We start from the raw sequence: 19,589 nt of genomic DNA, 5'->3' as shown, positions 1-19,589 counted from the left end.
CCCGGGAAACGGTGTTGTTTCTCGCCGTCCTGGGAGAGATATGCATGGGTTGTACTGAGGAGAAGTGTGTTGGACTTCGTGGAGTTCAGCTGGTTCTTCGGTTTGTGCAAGCTTGCTTCCTTTAGGACGTGCACATAGGGATTTTGAATAAGGCTGTTGTGGCAGTAAAACTGGTTAAAGTAAGCTTGTATGAAGTTCCTGTGATCTTATTTCTCTGCAGCAGTATGAAGGTGTTCCTCTTCCGCTTCTTGAGCCTATTTTTTTCTCGAGCAGCCATGTGGTGAAGAAGCGCTTATCTATCAGCTTTCACACTTATGCGAGCAGAGGAAGAGGCACGTGATATTTTAGACATTGCAGATGAGCTATACTGTAACTGTGATCTGTGGAAACAATGACAGATTGTCATCTAGTCCTACCACCATTTCACACGGTCAAAAATTGACCTGTCAGTTTCAGTTTGTATTTTCAATGGGGGTCGTTGCTCAAATCGACAGCACATGTCAGTCGGAACCACATAGGCCTGAAATTCAGTGATCCCAACAATCAAGTGTCATTACAAAAGACAAGCAAACCAGTCCAACTGTTCCAATCTCAATCATAAATGCAGCGTTTTTTACCTACCCCATACAACAACCAAAGCAGCTCCAGTCTTCTAGGCAAGTGAAAACCACAGCTTGGTCCATCTGTCCGTGCCTCTCTTACCTTACCTTCAGATTTGCAGCCTGGCTTTGGCGATTCGTAGTGCTTGTGACTTTGCGATTCCAATAGGCCTACTCCAATGCATCCTTTGCAGCGTCCTTATCCACTGGATCCTTTAGGCAGTCATTCTCCTCAGTTAGGGTTCTTAAATATGTAGTGACTAACGATGCAATTAAAATGTATCAAAATAGTCACTTGCAACGGTGAAGAATACAACTTTTTCTTTTTGCCATGACGAGAAGAGTGATTGAGATTATATGCTGTTTAACAATTAGGCCAACTTGATTTTTTTTCTATAGTTCAAATGTTGTCTTCCTATTGTTGTCTTCCTCTTCCTGTTCACCTGTTACCTTAAAACACCTGACCAGTGTAACTGCATGATCCAGGTACATACTACCCTCTAGTGGTCACAACGTTTTAGTCTCCAAATACATACCCAACCATTAACAGACATAAGAACAAATTAAATAAACATGCAAAATGGCTCCTACAGCTAATCCAACAGACGCCCCCGTGGTCAGTGTCATAGCCCTGACGACGCCACCAACCACGGTTAACCCTGGACAAACGGTTCCTGTGGAACACACAAGTATGATCGCAGATATTATTTAAATTAGTATCTTAGATAACTTATACTATATAATATATATACATAGTGCAGATAACCTCATGTTAAACACCATGTTAAGCTTTGGTGATTCGTAGTGCTTGTGATGAAGGCGATTCCAATGCTCCAAGGCCTCCTTTGAAGCGTCCTTATCCTCTGGTTCCTTTAAGCAGCCAATGCCCTCGGTTAGGGTTCTTAATCATGTAGTGAATACCGATCTGATTAACAGATTTACTTGATTATTATTCTATTGTTCAAACGCTTATGGTAACAACCAAATGTTCCCACCCAAAATGCTCCTTCCTCTTCCCCTTCACCTGTTACCTTAACAACCAAATGTTCCCGCCCAAAAATGCTCCTTCCTCTTCCTGTTCACCTGTTACCTTAAAACACCTGACCAGCGTTACTACATAATCCAGGTACATACTACCATCTAGTGGTCAAAACATTGTAGTCAAATACATATCCAACTATTTAAAGACCCTAATCAATATAAATAAACATGCAGTTCCTGTGGAACACACAAGTATGTATCTTCATTTCCTGCCACATTGCGTTCTTTCTGATTGCACATCATCTTTTTATTAGTATCTTAGCTTAATGTGGAATATTATATATAATATTCCATGCACAGGTGTTTCTCTTGTTTCTTGAGCATGTTTTTTCTCTAGAGCAGCCATGTGGTGAAGAACACTGATCTATGTGTTCTGTGGAGACAAAGTCACCCTGTCGTCTTGTCCTACATCCGTTTTCACAACGTTAAAAATTGACCTCAGACAGTTCAGGTTGGATTTGCTTTAGGGGTCGTTGCTCAAATTGACAGCCCATTGCATTCGGAACCGCATAGGCCTGAAATTCAGTGATCCCAACAATCAAGTGCCCAAACGAAACACAAGCAAACCAATCCAATCACCAAAGCTTAACATCATGTTAGCTTTGGTCATTCGTAGTGCTTGTGATGAGGGCGATTCCAATACTCCAATACATCCTTTGCAGCGTCCTTATCCACTGGATCCTTTAGACATTCATTGTCCTCGGTTAGGGTTCTTAATTATGTAGTGACTACCGATCAAGCTAAAATTAAACAACATAATCACTTGCAACGGGGAAGAAGACAACCTAGATTACCATGATGAGAAGAGTGAGTGAGATTATATGCTGTTTAACAGATTTACTTTATAGATTATTATTATATTGTTCAAACGCTTATGGTAACAACTGTATGTTCCCGCCCAAAATGCTCCTTCCTCTTCCTGTTCACCTGTTAACTTAAAACACCTGACCAGCGTTACTTCATAATCCAGGTACATACTACCCTCTAGTGGTCAAAACGTTGTACCATTTACAGACATAAGCACAAATTTAAATAAACATGCAAAATGGTGCCCTGTACTACGAACCTCGATTAGTGGGTTAGCGAGGTATGTTGCGCTGAAAGCCTGGGTTAGCTGTGACACGAAAGTCAATCTCTTTTAGAGTTGCTGTATGACCATGGTGACTCACGCTGCCTTCAAAACAGCTCAGAGGTTCGGAAGCTCTTACGTGTCTTAACGTAAACCTTCTCTTCTTCCGAAATAAGAGTGTTGAGGAAATGCCCCTCAGAAGTTCTTAGGCTATGACATAAAACCGGAAAACAGATCGTTCTGGAGACTGGACTTCATAACAACTACAAGTATGGATGCCCACAGGGACCTCTTTGCACTTCTTTGCTGAATCAGGTGAATCAGTTATTAGAACTGCTTGGGATGGTTGAACATGAGCGAGAATTCATCAGGTGATGTTTATAATTGTAAGCTATAATGTATCATAATGCAAATGTTAGAATGGGTGTTAAGTTCGCCTCTGGTGCTTGCTCCAAGTTCACTTTAGTCTATCAATGAAATGAGCAGCCATTGTTGTGACGTGATCTCAGCGGACTCGGGTTGCTTTACTTCCACACTTTCCTCCGAGCTTAAGGCCCGAACCTCCAAACCTCCCTGAAAATCTTGAGGGCGGCACAAAAACTGGCCCCAGTAGCTGAACAGAAGTAGAATCATAAGAGCGTCATGAGGTGTCGTTCACGAGAACTTTCCGACATCGCAAAAATGTGTTCCCCATAATTTCCAGCGATGTGAACGCACCATTTATGCTGTCGACCAAACCTGTTCGGGCGCAGGTTTTCAGCTAAGTATATCGGGTGAGATCGGCGTGCGCAACTTCCTAGCCCCTCCTGTGACAATGTTTTCACCATTTGTGGACATTAGCTCCTCTTTTATCACTGCCACCATCCTCCCTCCCCCCACCCCCACCTCTGCCTTTACCCAATTCATCCCTCTCACCTCAGTCGAGGTCAACAGAATTATAACATCTAACCATGCCACCACCTGCCCCTGGACACTATCCCATCCTCCCTCCTCCAGGCTGTGTCAAACAACATCCTGCCATTTCTCACCGCACTTATTAACTCCTCCCTCACTTCTGGCATTGTTCCAACATCTTTCAAGACTGCCAGAATAAAGCCTCTCCTCAAAAAACCAACCCTTGATACCACTGACATCCAGAATTACAGACCGGTATCTCTTCTTTCATTCCGCTCTAAAACATTGGAACGTGCCGTCGCTAACCAACTGTCCTCCTATCTCTCATCAACCTACAACCTACTTGACCCTCACCAGTCAGGCTTCAAAAAAGTACACTCCACTGAGACGGCTCTCCTCACGGTGACTGAGTCCCTCCGTACGGCCAGAGCCTCGTCCCTCTCATCGGTTCTCATTCTCCTTGACCTGTCTGCAGCATTTGACACTGTGAACCACCAGATCCTCCTCGCCACTCTCGCCGAACTTGGCATAGCTGAATCTGCCCTTTCCTGGTTCACATCCTACCTGATGAATCGCACTTATCAAGTAACATGGAATGGCTCCTTGTCCAAACCTTGCACGCTTGATACAGGTGTCCCTCAAGGCTCTGTACTGGGGCCTCTTCTGTTCTCCCTCTACACCAGATCTCTGGGCTCTGTAATTACATCCCACGGCTTTTCCTATCACTGCTATGCTGACGACACTCAGCTATTTCTCTCTTTTCCCTCATCTGACAAAGCCCTGATTGCAACACGCATATCTGAATGTCTGGCAGAAGTCAGCACTTGGACAACTGCCCATCACCTGAGGCTTAACCTCAACAAGACTGAGCTCCTCCTAATACCAGGGAAAGATTGCCCACACATGGACTTACTGGTCACTGTTGAGAACATCACTGTATCTCCTTCTCCAACTGCCAAAAACCTTGGTGTAGTTATGCTGTTATGCTGATGAGTTATGCTGCACCGCAAACATCACTGCGGTGGCCCGATCCTGCAGATTTGCACTTTACAACATCCGCAGGATCCGGCCCTTCCTCACAAGGGAAGCAGCTCAGCTTCTAGTCCAATCACTGGTCATCTCCCGCCTCGACTACTGCAACTCGCTCCTGGCTGGACTCCCTGCCTCTGCGATTAAACCCTTGCAGCGCATCCAGAATGCGGCAGCGCGCCTCGTGTTCAACCTACCAAAGTTCTCACATGTAACCCCCCTCTTCCGAGACCTCCACTGGCTCCCTGTAATAGCTCGCATCAGATTCAAGATGATGGTACTGGCATACAAGGCAGTTGATGGAACTGCCCCTGCCTACCTCCAAGCATTAGTAAAGCCACACACCCCAGCTCGATCCCTTCTCTCAACTACCTCAGCTGGACGTCTGGTACCGCCATTGCTAAGAGCAAGCAAAGGTCGATCAGCGAAGTCACAACTTTTCTCTGTTTTGGGACCTCAGTGGTGGAACGAGCTCCCTACCGATGTCAGGATCGCAGAGTCGCTCACCAGCTTCCGCAAAAGACTCAAAACTCACCTGTTCAGGGTTCACCTCGACTCTGCATAGAAACCAATGCACAGCCACCATTGAATGTTGTACGTCCTGGCAATTGCACATTTCACTTATTCAAGGTACTTAGTTGTGTAGCATCTACAGTAGCTGCTATCGTTGCTTTACACAGGGAATGGGTTAGCCTAGCGATTGTAATACTTGCACTTGGTTCTATGAACATCTTTATTGTACCGACAGCGATATATTGTTTCACTTCTTATGACAAATGGACTTATTGTAAGTCGCTTTGGATAAAAGCGTCTGCTAAATGCCCTAAATGTAAATGTAAATGTAAATTTTTGGGTGTTCCCATGGACCTCGGAGCCCGTATCGACAGGACGATCCGGACACCTACGCGAAGCTTCAAATCGGCTGGAGTTTCCGGGAGTTTCGGAGGTTCGGACCTTAAGATTGAAGGAAAGTGCCTTGAACCAAGGGCGTAGAAACCGGGGGGGACGGAGTGGACGTGTCCCCTCCAATATCGGAGACAGGCGCATTTGTCCCACCTAAAAATTATACCGGATCTGTCAGGTTTCCCCCCCAATGTTAAACTCATTCCTACGCCCCTGCCTTGAACACTCAGTTGGGTCTGAGTTTTCGCTCAGAGTTTAGTGCGGAAGTAAAGCTACCCCAGTCCGCCAAGATCACGTCACAACAATGGCTGCCCATTTCATTGATAGACTAAAGTTAACTTGCCGCAAGCGCTAAGAGGCGAAGTTAACACCCATTCTAACATTTGCATTACGATATATTATAGCTTACAATTATCAACATCACCTGATAAATTCTTGCTCATTTTCAGCTATCGCAAGCAGTTCTAATAACTGATTCATCTGATTCAGCAAAGAAGCGCAAAGAGGTCCCTGCGGTCATCCATACTTGTTCTTGTTATGAAGTCTAGTCTCACGAACAATCGTTTTTTTCGGTTTTATGTAATAGCCTACGAACTTCTGAGGTGCGTTTCCTGAACACTCTTATTTCGGAATGTTTACTAAAGACACCTAAGCGCTTCCGAACCTCCGAGCTGCTTTGAAGGTGGCATTCGCCCTGAAGGGGCTTATGGCGTTGGCGTCGCTTAGCAACTGAGTACGCTGGGGTTGATAAGTTACCGGACTACTTGCGGAGTGATACGAAAGACGGCAAAAAATCATGGACCTGCAAAAAATCCACTTTCCTTGACAGCGGTCATTATATGCTTAGCAACGGTGAATTATCAAATATAATTATCAAATATAATTCACCGCCGGAAGTTGTGAAGGGTGCAAGTGAACGGAGCGTTCCACGAAATTGAGAAGAGCCCTGTAATAAGTATAATGGGATAATGTATAGAACGCCGGTTATTATCGGGAAAATAAGCCCCGACAGGGCGAACTGGACACTGACGCGAAGCGGAGGTGTCTTGCTTCGCCCTGAAGGGGATTATTTTTGATAATGACCGGCAACGTTCCTTACATTATCCCGCTTATTACACAGCTACTTGACAAAACAAAAAAAAAACTTCACACGGTGTGTCTTTTTACAATTTATTTGTTACCAGCATTCGTAGTGTTGATCAGCAGAGAAATAGTCCACCAAAGAGCCGTGTAATAAGGAGTTATATTTATGTGCTTATTTTGAACTTGAACCCATGTTATCAAAGCCGTGCTGGCGCCACATCTATGAGGGTAAAAGGCATGAATATGGACCGTCGAGATTTGAACCCTGGTCGCTGGCGTTCAGGTCTTATGCGATACATTTCTAAGTGTGTATTTAAAGTGAATTCCCTAAATTATAGAATAAGGCATGTTGGACGTTGCTTTTTGCATTTTGAAATCATCCTCAATATTGGGATTAATGGCGAACAATTCTGCAATTTGGCAGTGTTTTTTTAAGACAATATGCTGAATATTTTCACTTATGAATTTACAGTACTGACTACAGCCTTAATATGTGCAACTGTGTTGCCCCTAGCTGTTATCTGTTTATTGAACTCCTCATATGAGTTCATTATGCTCATCTGTTCCTCCTGAGTGAAATATACTGCTCTTGATCTATCCACTTTGTAAAGGTGAGTACTAGATGCGATAAACGCCCCTTTTATGTGAACCTAAAGCGTAGAACATGGATCGACAAATCGAATCCTAATTATGGGTTACTAGTACCATTCAACTCTGCTCGCGAGTTGCGTCTGTCTGGTTTGTTTTTGTTGTTCCAATATTTAACCAGAAGATGGCGCGAGAGGTAAATTACATTTTGGGTAACATTTGAGGATACCAAAGTGTGCGAAAAAGTGCCCGTATGCTTTGCTGACTATGCTGAATATTGGTGTAACATTAAAAAACCAATGCCATTCATTAGAAGAAGACTTTGCTGATTCTTTAAAAAATTCCTGAATAGTTTGTTTGTAGAAAGTCGCTGTAGAGACCCTGCTGGCTCTTTCTGCAACTTTTGCCCTCATTTTCAGCAGGAGGGGCGTTAAACATCCAGAGATCGGCAGACGGAATATCCAATAGAAAAATTCCAATTGGTTCCTCATCCAATCGTAAATATTCAGTAGTTTTGAGTAACTTTGCAGAACTAGTATCAGAGAGAGTGGGACACCTTGCTTTTCGGTCCGGACTTTGGACATCATGCCCGCTGGGACCACTAACCACCAGATCGCAGTGAAGTGTGTCGTTAGGAGTTTATGGATCGCTTTTACTTTATGTGGATTCAGCGTCCATGGACTGGAGGGTAAGAATATCCATTTTGCTGACATTCTTTAATAAACATGTTTACGACTGGGCAACATCTCATCTTGATATTCTTATTATGCTTCAATATTTTTAATCATACGTAGTTCGTTTAAAGATGTCAAGCCAAATCTGTGTTAAAGCTGGCTGGCTTTATTACAAAGAGTGTCGTAGCCTAATCCAACCAATCGATGTTTTTAAAAGTATGTAATGTAAATAGTTGAGCCGATATAACACATAACGTGTATCGGCATAGTTGGCTAATAAAAAAACATTTATTTTTGCAATCACTTGATAGCCCATTTTGTTTAAGGAAGGGAAATGCCTATTTAAACCACAATACAGGAACTCTCTTATAGCTTAATCTTTCTGGACCTCTGGCAACATAATGACATAAATCACAACTAACATAGTGAACACAACTAACATTAAAACATAATTAACACGTGGGATATAGGGCTATGATGATGTCATGGCATCATTCCATAGATAATCCATGTATACTTTACATTCCCCTTTCCCAAAGCATACACTGATTTCAATACAGTGTCAAGATTATTGTGTCCTTTTCCGAAAGGCCTCTTCAAGCCATAGTCAATAGGAAGCACATAATAGTTTACATTAAAGCCTACTTGCCTTCTCTGTGTAGAGATGATACCTTGGTCTGTTGAGCATGTTATGTGTATTTGCGACCGGATGTTATTACGGCCGAGAAGCCGATTTGTTCTAAATAAATTAGTTTGAGAACCAAACCTGTGGTACAACTGATATTTCTGAGAGAAACAGGCGCCCCAATATTATTGTTGTTACGTGGTGGTACTATTGAATGAGGCACTTGCAATGACAGACATCCCAGTTGAACATCCTGTCTGCCTCACTCGTGGACCTGTGAGGACCTGCCAGCAGCGAGTCACTAGATGTCTAAGATTGTAGTCAAATGGTTGCTGAGAGAACCCTATACTCAGGTTATAATTAAACCAAAAAAACTTAAAGGAAAAAGCAACAAGTAATTTTGTTATTATGGTTCATGGTTGTGATTCGCAGGGAAGAAGGAACTCGGCCCAAATGATACAAGGGCACATTTTAGGGTCACATACTAATGACAATTGGATGGAAGAGCTGGGTGTAGAGTGGGATGTATGAAATAACACAAGTAGTTTGACTGATAAATGGAAGACCTCCTAACCCCTTCAACAGCAACGCAAGGAATGTTCCCCCGGAAGGTGTCACAGACCCCCGCTCGGTTGCCCACGGTGACAGCTTGTCGCTTCGGCATCTCCAGGCAATCGCTGGGGGACCTGAGGAAAGGGGAACACAGCTAGCAGACTGTTGGCAATCGCTGGGGGACCTGAGGAAAGGGGAACACAGCTAGCAGACTGTTGACCCATTCACAGCGCGGTTTGAACGGTTGCTTTCCCCCATTCTCGGAGGAGGGTCTCCCAACCCTCTCCTTGACCCCATCCTCCTGTAGGAGCCCAGCCAGGGTTGAAATGCATCATGGGCCAGGGTTTGTTGTTGGTTTCCTCTTCAGACGTACTGCCCAGTCTTGGTGCTGTTAGTCAGACGTGCAGTGGTTGTTTTTCTGAAATGCCACCCCCACAGCGCTTACCACCAGACCCACTAGAGAACTGACTCATCCGGATAAATATTAGTGTGTTTCACTTCCACTAGTCTGGCTGTCTAACCCAGATCAGCACGTGTGAACAGATTAGATTAAGATAACATTTACATAAAACCAATCCATCCAATACTCTTAAGTGAACATCTCTATTGTTCCCTTCAGAGTGAACATGTCAGAGTGACCATGTCCTCTAGTGTTCCCTTCAGAGTGAACATGTCCTCTAGGGTTCCCTTCAGAGTGAACATTTCCTCTAGTGCTTCCTTCAGAGTGAACATGTTAGAGTGAATATGTCCCCTAGTGTTCCCTTAAGAGTGAACATGTCCTCTATTGTTCCCTTAAGAGTGAACATGTCCTGTGGTGTTCCCTCAGAGTGAACATATCCTGTAGTTTAGTGAGCCGTTTCCCAGCAGGCAATGTGTGGGTCTGTCTCGCGGTTGAGATCCAGGAAGTGCTTATGCCTCTGGCTCTGTTCCCAGTGCTCGTAGTAGAGATGGTTACTCACCTTTCTAAAAGGAGCCGATGAGTAAACAAAGCCTTTAATTGTCTGTTTATTACACTATAATATTTAGACATGAAACCGCTGCTATGAACACATTTTAAAGACATAGAAGCTCAAAGATGCTAATCCTAAAGTGATACTGCAATATATTTTCTCACTCAAACAAATTGGAAAAACTTTTCCCACCAAATAATCAACAATATTGTATGACTTTCTTTAACCACAGAGGAACAACATGAAGCTATGATTTCATATCACTATCTAATGCTACATAGATCCAAAACCAAACCAAAGCAACAATTAAAAAATCAAGAGGAATCATGATAAGATGAAACTTTTGTTATAATGTATCGCACACCCTAGCCAACATTTTGTAAAAGAAGCACTAAGTTTATTCAGAATGGTATTTGGCCTGTTGGGTCTAAACGGTGGACATCAGTATTTAGTGTTGGTTATCAGCGTCTCTCTCTTACACCTACAGTTAACCGTATTCAGTGTTGTTTATAAGCGTCTCTTCCCCTAAAGTACCCACCCGTATTCAGTGTTTGTGTCTTTGCTTCATATTCCAGGTGATGGCTGTAGTCGTACAAAGCTTGGACCAGAGAGTGGCACTCTGACCTCAGCTAACTACCCACGCACCTATCCTCAGGATGGGTCGTGTACGTGGAGGCTTCGTGTCCCGCAGGGCCGCACATTACGCCTCCTCTTTGGGGACTTTGACATCGAGGGAAGCGTGAACTGCACCAACGGCTCTCTCATGATCATCCCGAGCAACAGGTCCCCCAGCATAGGTAAACACACACACACACACAAACACACACAAACACACACAAGGGGCCCCCAGAAGATATAAACCCACAGCTCAGATCAGCGTTGTGGTGATCTGTAGTCGTGTCTTGATGTATTCCAAATATCTAAACAGCTTGAATCGCTATGATGACTCAACCAAGTGATTTCAAATCCTTCGATGGATGTTTCACTCTCAGCTCATACCTGACTAATTAATGTGTGGCGTGCCGCGTGATCATGGTCAATGCAGACGTTTACTCACACAGCGCATTCCATTCCATCGACAGACGAATTACAAAAACATGTCTGAGTCAACTCCCGCCCATCCAGGTGTATCTATTTATATCCTGAGGGCATGGAGGTTTGGACTGGAGACACCGAGGTACTGAATGAGAGAGATAGAAGAAGTAGGGGAAGGAGATGGAATCCTTCAGCTCTTTCTGCTGAACAGATCGTTTTTTTACTCAAAAATTCCAATGGCTCACACATTTTACAAAACCAAGTTATCCTTATTCTAGCTATCCTTTTACAGCCATGTCTTCTGTATCAAGCATCACTGGACAACACTTTCTTTGCTGAAGTTCTGCTTCTGTGAGAGCTATAAACACATGTGTATAGCTCTGTCAGATGTATGTATGTATGTGGATATTAATTCATTGTGCATGCATACGTGCGTGTGTGTGTTCTCAGGGCCTCTGTGTGGGAGTCTCAATGCTTCGGAGATGAATATGTCGGTTAGCAGCAACGAAGCGTCGGTGATCTTCAGGTCGGGCCGACACCACTCTGGTCGGGGCTTCCTGTTGTCCTACACAACAGACCAGTACCCAGGTTAGAATAACCAAATAAACATCAGCTGATACTTGCACGCTTATTTTGATGTGTCTGCTGCATTGTGGGATTCCTCTCCTGAATGGAGAGAGCTGGCTCAGGATTCACTATAAATGTGATGTCTATCTTCTCCCACCACCACTCCCATACCCACAGCAGCCAAACAGCTAGTTAATAGACAAGAGCATGTGTCTGTATATTTATTCATATATGAAACAGGTCAGGGTCAGTGTGTGTGTGTGTGTGTGTGTGTGAATTTCTGTCATTGTGCATCACCCAATCCTCCTCTTCCTTTAGACTCACTTCCTGCTGTTTTCATATTTCAGAGCTTATTTCCTGCAAAATGACTGGAACAAGTTTGTCCTCTGATCAGTTAAGGTGAGTTACCATGAAGTTCTTGAGGACCAGTGTAGACGTTGCTGGAGGTCTCTCACCTGTCTCTGTGCTCCTCAGCGGGTACTGCCCTGCCGGCTGTAAGGATGTTCCTGGGGAAGTTAAAGGAAACTCTGAACAAGGCTACAGACATGTGAGTCGTGAAATGGGACCAGTGCTGCTTTTAAATTTGTTGCATATAACTTGAGTCCAGGTGAATGTTACTATTAATAAGGGGTCATTAGAAAGCTTACAGGACATGTATTTATAATCCGTATTCTACTGCAGACATCGCTGATCTGCTTGTCTGCGGTCCATGGAGGGGTGGTGTCGGACAGCCTGGGGGGCCGCGTCAACCTCACCCAGGGGAGAGGCCTTAGGTTCTACGAGTCCACCTTCGCCAACGGAGTCCTGTCCGAAACGTACGGTTGCTATTATTATTTATAAGTAACATTTCATGATGCGTTTCTGGCTGGTACTAGGTTAAACATAGGAATATTTACCCTTTACATTTTTTATTTTGCCAGCGGTTCATTATCTCAATATAAACTGCTCTTTGGCAAAGGTAAGCACATACAAAAGCTTCATTACCAAATTCCACCTATTTTATTACCAAACCTAGCAAAGTACAGCTCATCCGTCTCTCTGAGCTCACCCTCCGCTCTCCTCCTTGACAGAATGCAACGGAAACTTGACCGTTTCCCTCGTGAACAGCTCCTCTCATTTGGGGAGAGCCGGGGGTCAGGGGAATGGTCTGAACCCGGCCGGTCCGTTGGTAACATGGACAGCAGAACCAGACGACAAGAACCCCTGGGTGGAGCTGGACCTCGGTTTTAAAAGAAAAGTCACTGGTTAGTACCAATATTTCATTGAATATTTCATTCAATAATTATAATAATATTTAATGTCTTGCCGAATGTGATTCAAATTGTTCTTGTTCGACAACAATGGCCCATTGAAATCACTCTTGTTCTCAGGTATAATAACAACAGGTTCAGGGAGGTTCTACATAGAGTCCTACACGCTGCATTTCCGCAAAGGCAGGGATGACTGGAAGCCTTACAAAGGTGCACTGAGCAAAGAAGAAAAGGTAAGAGAAAGAAATGACGGTGTGCTGCCATCTAACCATCAGTAGAGGCTTATTCATCCAGTCAGCAGAGTGGTGGCCAGGGTGCTGCCCAGAGACGTTAGAGACAGAATGTTGTGTTGTTGCCATGGCAGCTCATTAAGGTGTTTTCACTTGAGACACTTTAACGTGTTTGCAGGACCCACACTCCATTGTTGGGGGGGAGGGGGGGGAATGCATATGGTTTCCCACCGCGTCGCTGAATTTGACTGAATTTACCTTGAGCTAAGACAAGCCAACAAGGGACGTCTGGGGATCAAGTTTCACATTTATGATTTCTCAGAAAGCCATGTTGTCATAGTGTCAGCTGTTGTGTCTTCTGTAGGTGAGCTAAGTGCTAAATTGTTTCAGGTGTTTGAGGCTTATTCCGACGGTCACCAGAGGGTGCTGAACAGCCTGTTCCCTCCCGTGGTGGCCCGCTTCATCCAGCTGAAGCCCATCGCCTGGGAGAAAAGAGCCTCAGCAGAGATCCGGCTGCTGGGATGTCCCTTCGTCAAAGATACCTCAAAGGCCTTCTCCTCCACCTCAGGTGTGCACGTCCTGTTCTCCCTTTATTGGTCCAATCCTGGTAGATGTAGAAGGTGTTCTGTACTGGTGATCTAGTCAGGTGATGTGTCGGTTTCTGATGCTGGTCTAACAGACTCCCCTGTGGTCAAAGTCAAAGCTAGGACCACACAACCCAGCACGTCTAGCACTGGAAAAACGGCTCTTGGGAAACAAGAGTGTAATGTATATTTATACATTTCCTGCCACAATGTGTTCTTTATGAAAGCAAATACCCTCCTATCATATTCAAGCAAAATAAAAAAAAAAGTTGACAAGTTGCTATCTCTTAAAATTACAACTGAAACTCTTTCTAAGGTTGAAAGATAAACTCATTCTACTACACTTTCAACTGGCCATTATTTGTTCTCCCACTCTCTTGAAGGCAACAGCAGACAACAGTCAGCTATGCTCTTTCTGCTGGCTGAGTTGGCATTGGTGATCCAGTATTTCTCAAGAAGAGGAGATATCATGGGATTTGGTCCTGCATGGCCCACTTGCCTGCTTTAAAGTGATTTAAGATATGGGTTGATCCTTTGACTGAATGATGGGGGGTTTTACTCCTTTGAGCATAGCTGATTTCCTTAGTCGTCCTTCTTCCTTTAATAGTTCATCCTGAAGCACTGGGTCCAGATGCTTATATCACCGCATATCCTCACAAAAGATTCCCACTTTTCCAAAGTCGAGATTTCCTGGATGCTGACCGTTTCTGCTTTGGAAAGATAATCTGGAGTCAATGAGTAAACCTTAATCTTTGATGTGCTTTTCTTCGTCTCTTTTACAACTCTGTTTGAAAGTATGCTTGAATTCTTATCCTTGCAAGAAGAGGCTTAAATATACTTTCTCCATCATCTCAGTTTCATTTCAGGTTATCCTCGAATCAATGAAACCAAACGACTCTTTCCGTTTGGTCCAATCTGAAATAACAAGTTTGCTAGTCCTTGCAGATGAAGGCATTTGATAATAGTACCTCTTTAGAAGTCTGTGTCCACTGAGACATACCGTTGGTCTGTACTTGACTTTGGCCGATCTACTGCCTTGTTTAGGAGAAAACCTGGTCCTTCTAATAATTTCTTAATTTCCAAGAAGTCTTCAGAATTCAATTTAGTTCCAATGGGTCTCCACATTTATCAACAGTTCATGCCCCTGGTGCAGGGGGCACTAAGGCCCCACACACTGGGGCCTCATCCTGTTCTTTTCAGGATGTGGCCATCGTTTGAGGTCTTCCCGAGTCACAATGTTGTCTTTGGTGACAGTCATGCTCTCTTGGGTATAGACATCAGGGAGATTACAGTCCTAGTCGTAACTTGAGACCTTCAAATCAGTCAAGATAAGGGTTTTCACATTGTTCTTCCTGGCCCATTGTATGAAGAAATATGCTGGATTTGGTGCCATTTAAATTCAGCTTCATCATTAGACATTCCTTAGAGAAGGCTTTGCTCTAAATCTCTGATAAAAGACCCATTTTGTAGGGTGTCACTAACGAATACTGTTATGGCTCTTGGTGGAAGAGATGCTGAGTGGTGTTGCTGAACCAGTTGGGCAGTTATTTCAGTTTGCTGTTGAAGAATATTGTTGACATTCTGTCCTATGTTTCCATGTGGGGTATGAGTTGTCGGAACATTATGGCTCATATGGTTCTGTTGAGGGTCACGGAAAACTGTGTTGTTTCTCGCCATCCTAGGAGAGATATGCATGGGTTGTAATGAGGAGAAAGTGTGTTGGACTTCGTGGAGTTGACCTGGTTCTTTGTTATGTGCAAGCTTGCTTTCTTTAGGACATGCACATAGGGATTTGAATAAGGCTGTTGTGGCAGTAAAACTGCTTAAAGTAAGCTTGTATGAAGTGCCTGTGATCTTATTTCTCTGCAGCAGTGTCAAGGTGTTCCTCTTCTGTTTCTCTGCATATTTTTTCTCTCGAGCAGCAATATCTTGAACAAGCGCTGATCCATCAGCTTTCACACTTATACAAGCATAGGAAGTGGCATGTGATATTTTAAACATTGCAGATGAGCCTTACTGTAAGTGTGGTCTGTGGAGACAAAGACACATTGTTGTCTAGTCTACATCCGGTTCCCACCGTTACCTCAGTCAGTTTCAGCCAGAGAAAAGCACAGGTTGGTTCATCCGTCTGTGCCTCTCTTACCTTGCATTCAGATTTGCAGCCTAGCGTGATTCGTGGTGAAGGACTACCGATCCAATTAAAATGTACCAACATAGTTACTTGCAACAGTGAAGAAGATAACCTAGATAACCATGATGAGAAGAGTGAGTGAGATTAAATGCTGTTTAACAGATTTACTTGATTATTATTCTATTGTTTAAACGCTTATGGTAACAACCGTATGTTCCCGCCCAAAATGCTCCTTCCTCTTCCTGTTCACCTGTCACCTTAAAACATTTGAGCAGTGTTACCTCATAATCCAGGTACATACTACCCTCTAGTGGTTAAACGTTGTAGTCTGCAAATACATACGCAACTATTAACAGACATAAGAACAAATTAAATAAACATGCAAAATGGCTCCTACAGCTGATCCAACAGACACCCCCGTGGTCAGTGTCAAAGCCCTGACGACGCCACCCACCACGGTTACCACTGGACATACTGTTCCTGTAAAAGACACAAGTATGTAACTTCATTTCCTGCCACATTGTGTTCTTTCTGATCGCAGATATTATTTAAATTAGTATCTTGATAACTTATACCATATAATATATATATACATAGTGCAGATACCATCATGTTAAGCTTTGATGATTCATAGTGCTTGGATTGAAGGTGATTCCAATACTCCAATGCATCCTTTGCAGCGTCCTTATCCACTGGATCCTTTAGGCAGTCATTGTCCTCGGTTAGGGTTCTTAATTATGTTGTGAATACCGATTCAATTCAAATGTAATCAGTCACTTGTAACCGGGAAGAAGAAAACCTAGATAACCATGATGAGAAGACTGAGTGAGATTAAATGCTGTTTAACAGATTTACTTGATTATTATTCTATTGTTTAAACGCTTATGGTAACAACCGTATGTTCCCACCCCAAATGCTCCTTCCTCTTCCTGTTCACCTGTTACCTTAAAACATTTGAGCAGTGTTACCTCATAATCCAGGTACATACTACCCTCTAGTGGTCACAACGTTGTAGTCTGCAAATACATACCCAACTATTAACAGACATAAGAACAAATTAAATAAACATGCAAAATGGCTCCTACAGCTGATCCAACAGACGCCCCCGTGGTCAGTGTCAAAGCCCTGACGACGCCACCAACCACGGTTAACCCTGGACAAACGGTTCCTGTGGTATCAAGTATGTATCTTCATTTCCTGCCACATTGTGTTCTTTCTGATTGCAGATATTATTCCAATTAACATCTTAGATAATTTATACAATATAATATATATACAGAGTGCAGATAACATTATGTTTAACTTAATATGCTAACGATCCATCGCTGGGCGCCTGGTTCTCTCTGCAGCCTCCAGTCCGCCAGGGCCGGTCGTCGGGGGCGTGGTCTCGGCGCTGGTCCTGTGTGGCTGCTGCCTGTTGGCTGCGTTCTGTTTGAAGAGAAGGTAGTGTTTAATAAAGCCGTACCTGTTGCCGTTTGATTGTTGATTGATTCATGTGTGGCGGAGTGAATACTGACCGCATTCAATTCATAATAATATAATTAAATATGAAATATATTCAGCCATCTAATTAAACAATTACAATGTCCAAATACCAATTAGCATTGATTGTGTTTTTGGGTGTTTGTCTAATTAGGAAGAAAAATGCCCAAATGAAGAAGTACTCAACCGCTAAAGGTAACTTCCTCTTCTTCATACCGCTAACCCAATGCATTATGTTAGCTAATCTCTTAAGGCATCAGACCAAGACGACTATATTCCGATGTGTCTTTGTTTCTGTGTGACTGTGCGTGCGTGTGTGTGGTGTGTGTGTGTGTTTGTGTATGTATCCATCCACAGGTCCAGTTGACCACCAGAGTCTCCAAAGGAAGAGCCCGGGCGGTGAGTCAGAGCTTAACTCCTACCCTCTGGAGAATCTTCAGGCTCTTAACCCTGCGGAGAGAAGTGACCAAGACACGTTACCCGCCCCCCCGCTCAACGGTAAGAATACACAAACAAACGGCCGTCCTTATCGGAACACACTGGACCAACCATATAAAACCACACTGCCTTCCAACCCGTTGTTGCTTGAGCAGGAGGCATTCGGTGGGCATTTGGTCAGGCAATAGTAGTTAACAGTACTGTACCATTCATAGATTATAATTATTTTATTCCCAAAGTGGAGTCACTGGCGGCCATGTTAAGCAGCCCAGCCATTTTGAATTCTCCGTCCTGTTTCAGCTTCACTTCATTCCTCTTTCCCTCGCCAACGGCCTCAGTCATGACCAGCTCCTCAGACCAGGCCTGACATGAGAACAGTTCTCGGCAGGCTGTCCATTCCTCCCCCAGCGCGGGCTGTCACCCGGCTGCAGTATAAACATTCCTTTCTTCGGTCCGCAGAGCCGTTCTGAAAGAGGCCCTTTAATTGGAACTCGATGAAGGGCACTCACATTCCCCCCCCCCCCCCCCCGACACCCACCCCAACCACTCTGGGGCCTTCACTGAAGCGCCCAGTGATGAACAGGACAGTCACCGACCAGTGCGTCTCATTAAAATAGTTCCCTCCCGGAGGCTGCCCATGACCTCTTGGCTGGTGGTGGCGGACCCCAAGACCCCCACAAACACAACCACTGGCCATTGAGGTACAGTCCCCAGCCCTGTGTAAAAATGTGATCTCTATTGTATTCCTTATTATCTCTCAGACTACGCTGAGCCTACCGCGGGAGGCCAGACTCTCGGCTCCACGTTCCGGCCCGGCCAGAACCCGGGTCTCACGGCGGCCTTCAGCTTCAGCCGGAACCACGGCCCCGCGACCCTCCCCCCCGAGCCGGAGTACGCCACCCCGTTCAGCGAGCAGCTCCCGGAGGCCAGGGACCAGGCCCGGCCCCAGGGGGCCCCGGGACGGGACAACAGACTCAGGGCGACGCTTCCCCCTCCCCCCCCAACACCCCCGACCGGCGGCGGGGCCTCCCCCGACCACACCCACTATGACTGTCCCTCCCACAGGCTGCTGTCCAATGGCTACTGCACCCCGTCCAACCAGGTCGCGGCGCCGCGGCCCAGCAGCGCGGTGTACTCGGAGCCCGAGCAGCCGTACTCCTTACCGCAGGCCCAGCAGCCGTACTCCTTACTGCAGGCCCAGCAGCCGTACTCCTTACCGCAGGCCCAGCACACGTACGAGGAACTGCTCTAACCGCTGGGACGGACCCGCAGGAAAGACTCTGAGGCGGGGCCGATGGAACATTGTTGACATGAGGTTGAGTCAGGGGGCCGTTTCAGTATTACTGTATGTTAGTATATAGTAGTATATGTTAGTATACTGATATATACTATAATACAACTATATTTTATACATGTTGGTATGAAGTGTGAGAAGGCAGCACAGCACAGAACCTCCAAAGCCTAGTTTCATCTATTAATGTTTGTTTTTTACTTTGCGAAAATGAGGGACATATAGTAAACTGTGATCTCAGAGCCATACAGATATGAATATTTACTATCAGGTCGTGCAGTCCTGCATTTTCTTTTTCAAACATTGATCGGAAAGAAAGTGCAACCTCAGACATGTTGTTTATTGGTAAAATGTTTGATCCACATCGCACTTTTAAATAACTCGGAATACAGCACTGTATATAAAAAGAATATGTAATCTAAGGGATATGAGTAAAATATGAAGAATAAGGACTATGCCTCAAATGTGTCACAATCATCAAGCATTTTGTCTTCAATATTAAATTGCCATACCGTTGAAAATGAATAAAGATTAATTTGAACATTTTTTTACATAAAACATCAAAAGTTGTAAA

The 19,589-nt window shown here is 44.4% G+C and overlaps 1 protein-coding gene across 2 annotated transcripts; it reads left to right on the top strand.

Annotated features, from left to right (window-relative positions):
* The first annotated feature begins 7,666 nt into the window (after nucleotides 1-7,666).
* Nucleotides 7,667-19,556, top strand: LOC307076978 (discoidin, CUB and LCCL domain-containing protein 1-like). 2 transcript variants are annotated; one of them, XM_079738210.1, is made up of 16 exons: nucleotides 7,667-7,894; nucleotides 10,583-10,804; nucleotides 11,493-11,630; nucleotides 11,957-12,008; nucleotides 12,084-12,156; nucleotides 12,291-12,424; nucleotides 12,530-12,567; nucleotides 12,680-12,853; nucleotides 12,980-13,092; nucleotides 13,480-13,657; nucleotides 16,204-16,299; nucleotides 16,892-16,984; nucleotides 17,154-17,247; nucleotides 17,441-17,481; nucleotides 17,644-17,784; nucleotides 18,486-19,556. In XM_079738210.1, exons 1-16 carry the CDS (start codon nucleotides 7,792-7,794, stop codon nucleotides 18,974-18,976), a joined length of 2,181 nt encoding a protein of 726 aa, XP_079594336.1. In that variant the 5' UTR covers nucleotides 7,667-7,791; the 3' UTR covers nucleotides 18,977-19,556. The 2 variants fall into 2 exon arrangements, with proteins under 2 accessions (XP_079594336.1, XP_079594337.1); XM_079738211.1 differs by lacking the exon at nucleotides 16,204-16,299.
* Nucleotides 19,557-19,589: the final 33 nt, after the last annotated feature.

This window comes from Pollachius pollachius (assembly GCF_949987615.1).
Source record: "Pollachius pollachius genome assembly, chromosome: 1".
In the NCBI taxonomy this organism is placed as follows: domain Eukaryota; kingdom Metazoa; phylum Chordata; class Actinopteri; order Gadiformes; family Gadidae; genus Pollachius; species Pollachius pollachius.
The sequence above is the reverse complement of the archived record's forward strand: the minus strand, read 5'-3'. Positions and strand labels throughout refer to the sequence as shown.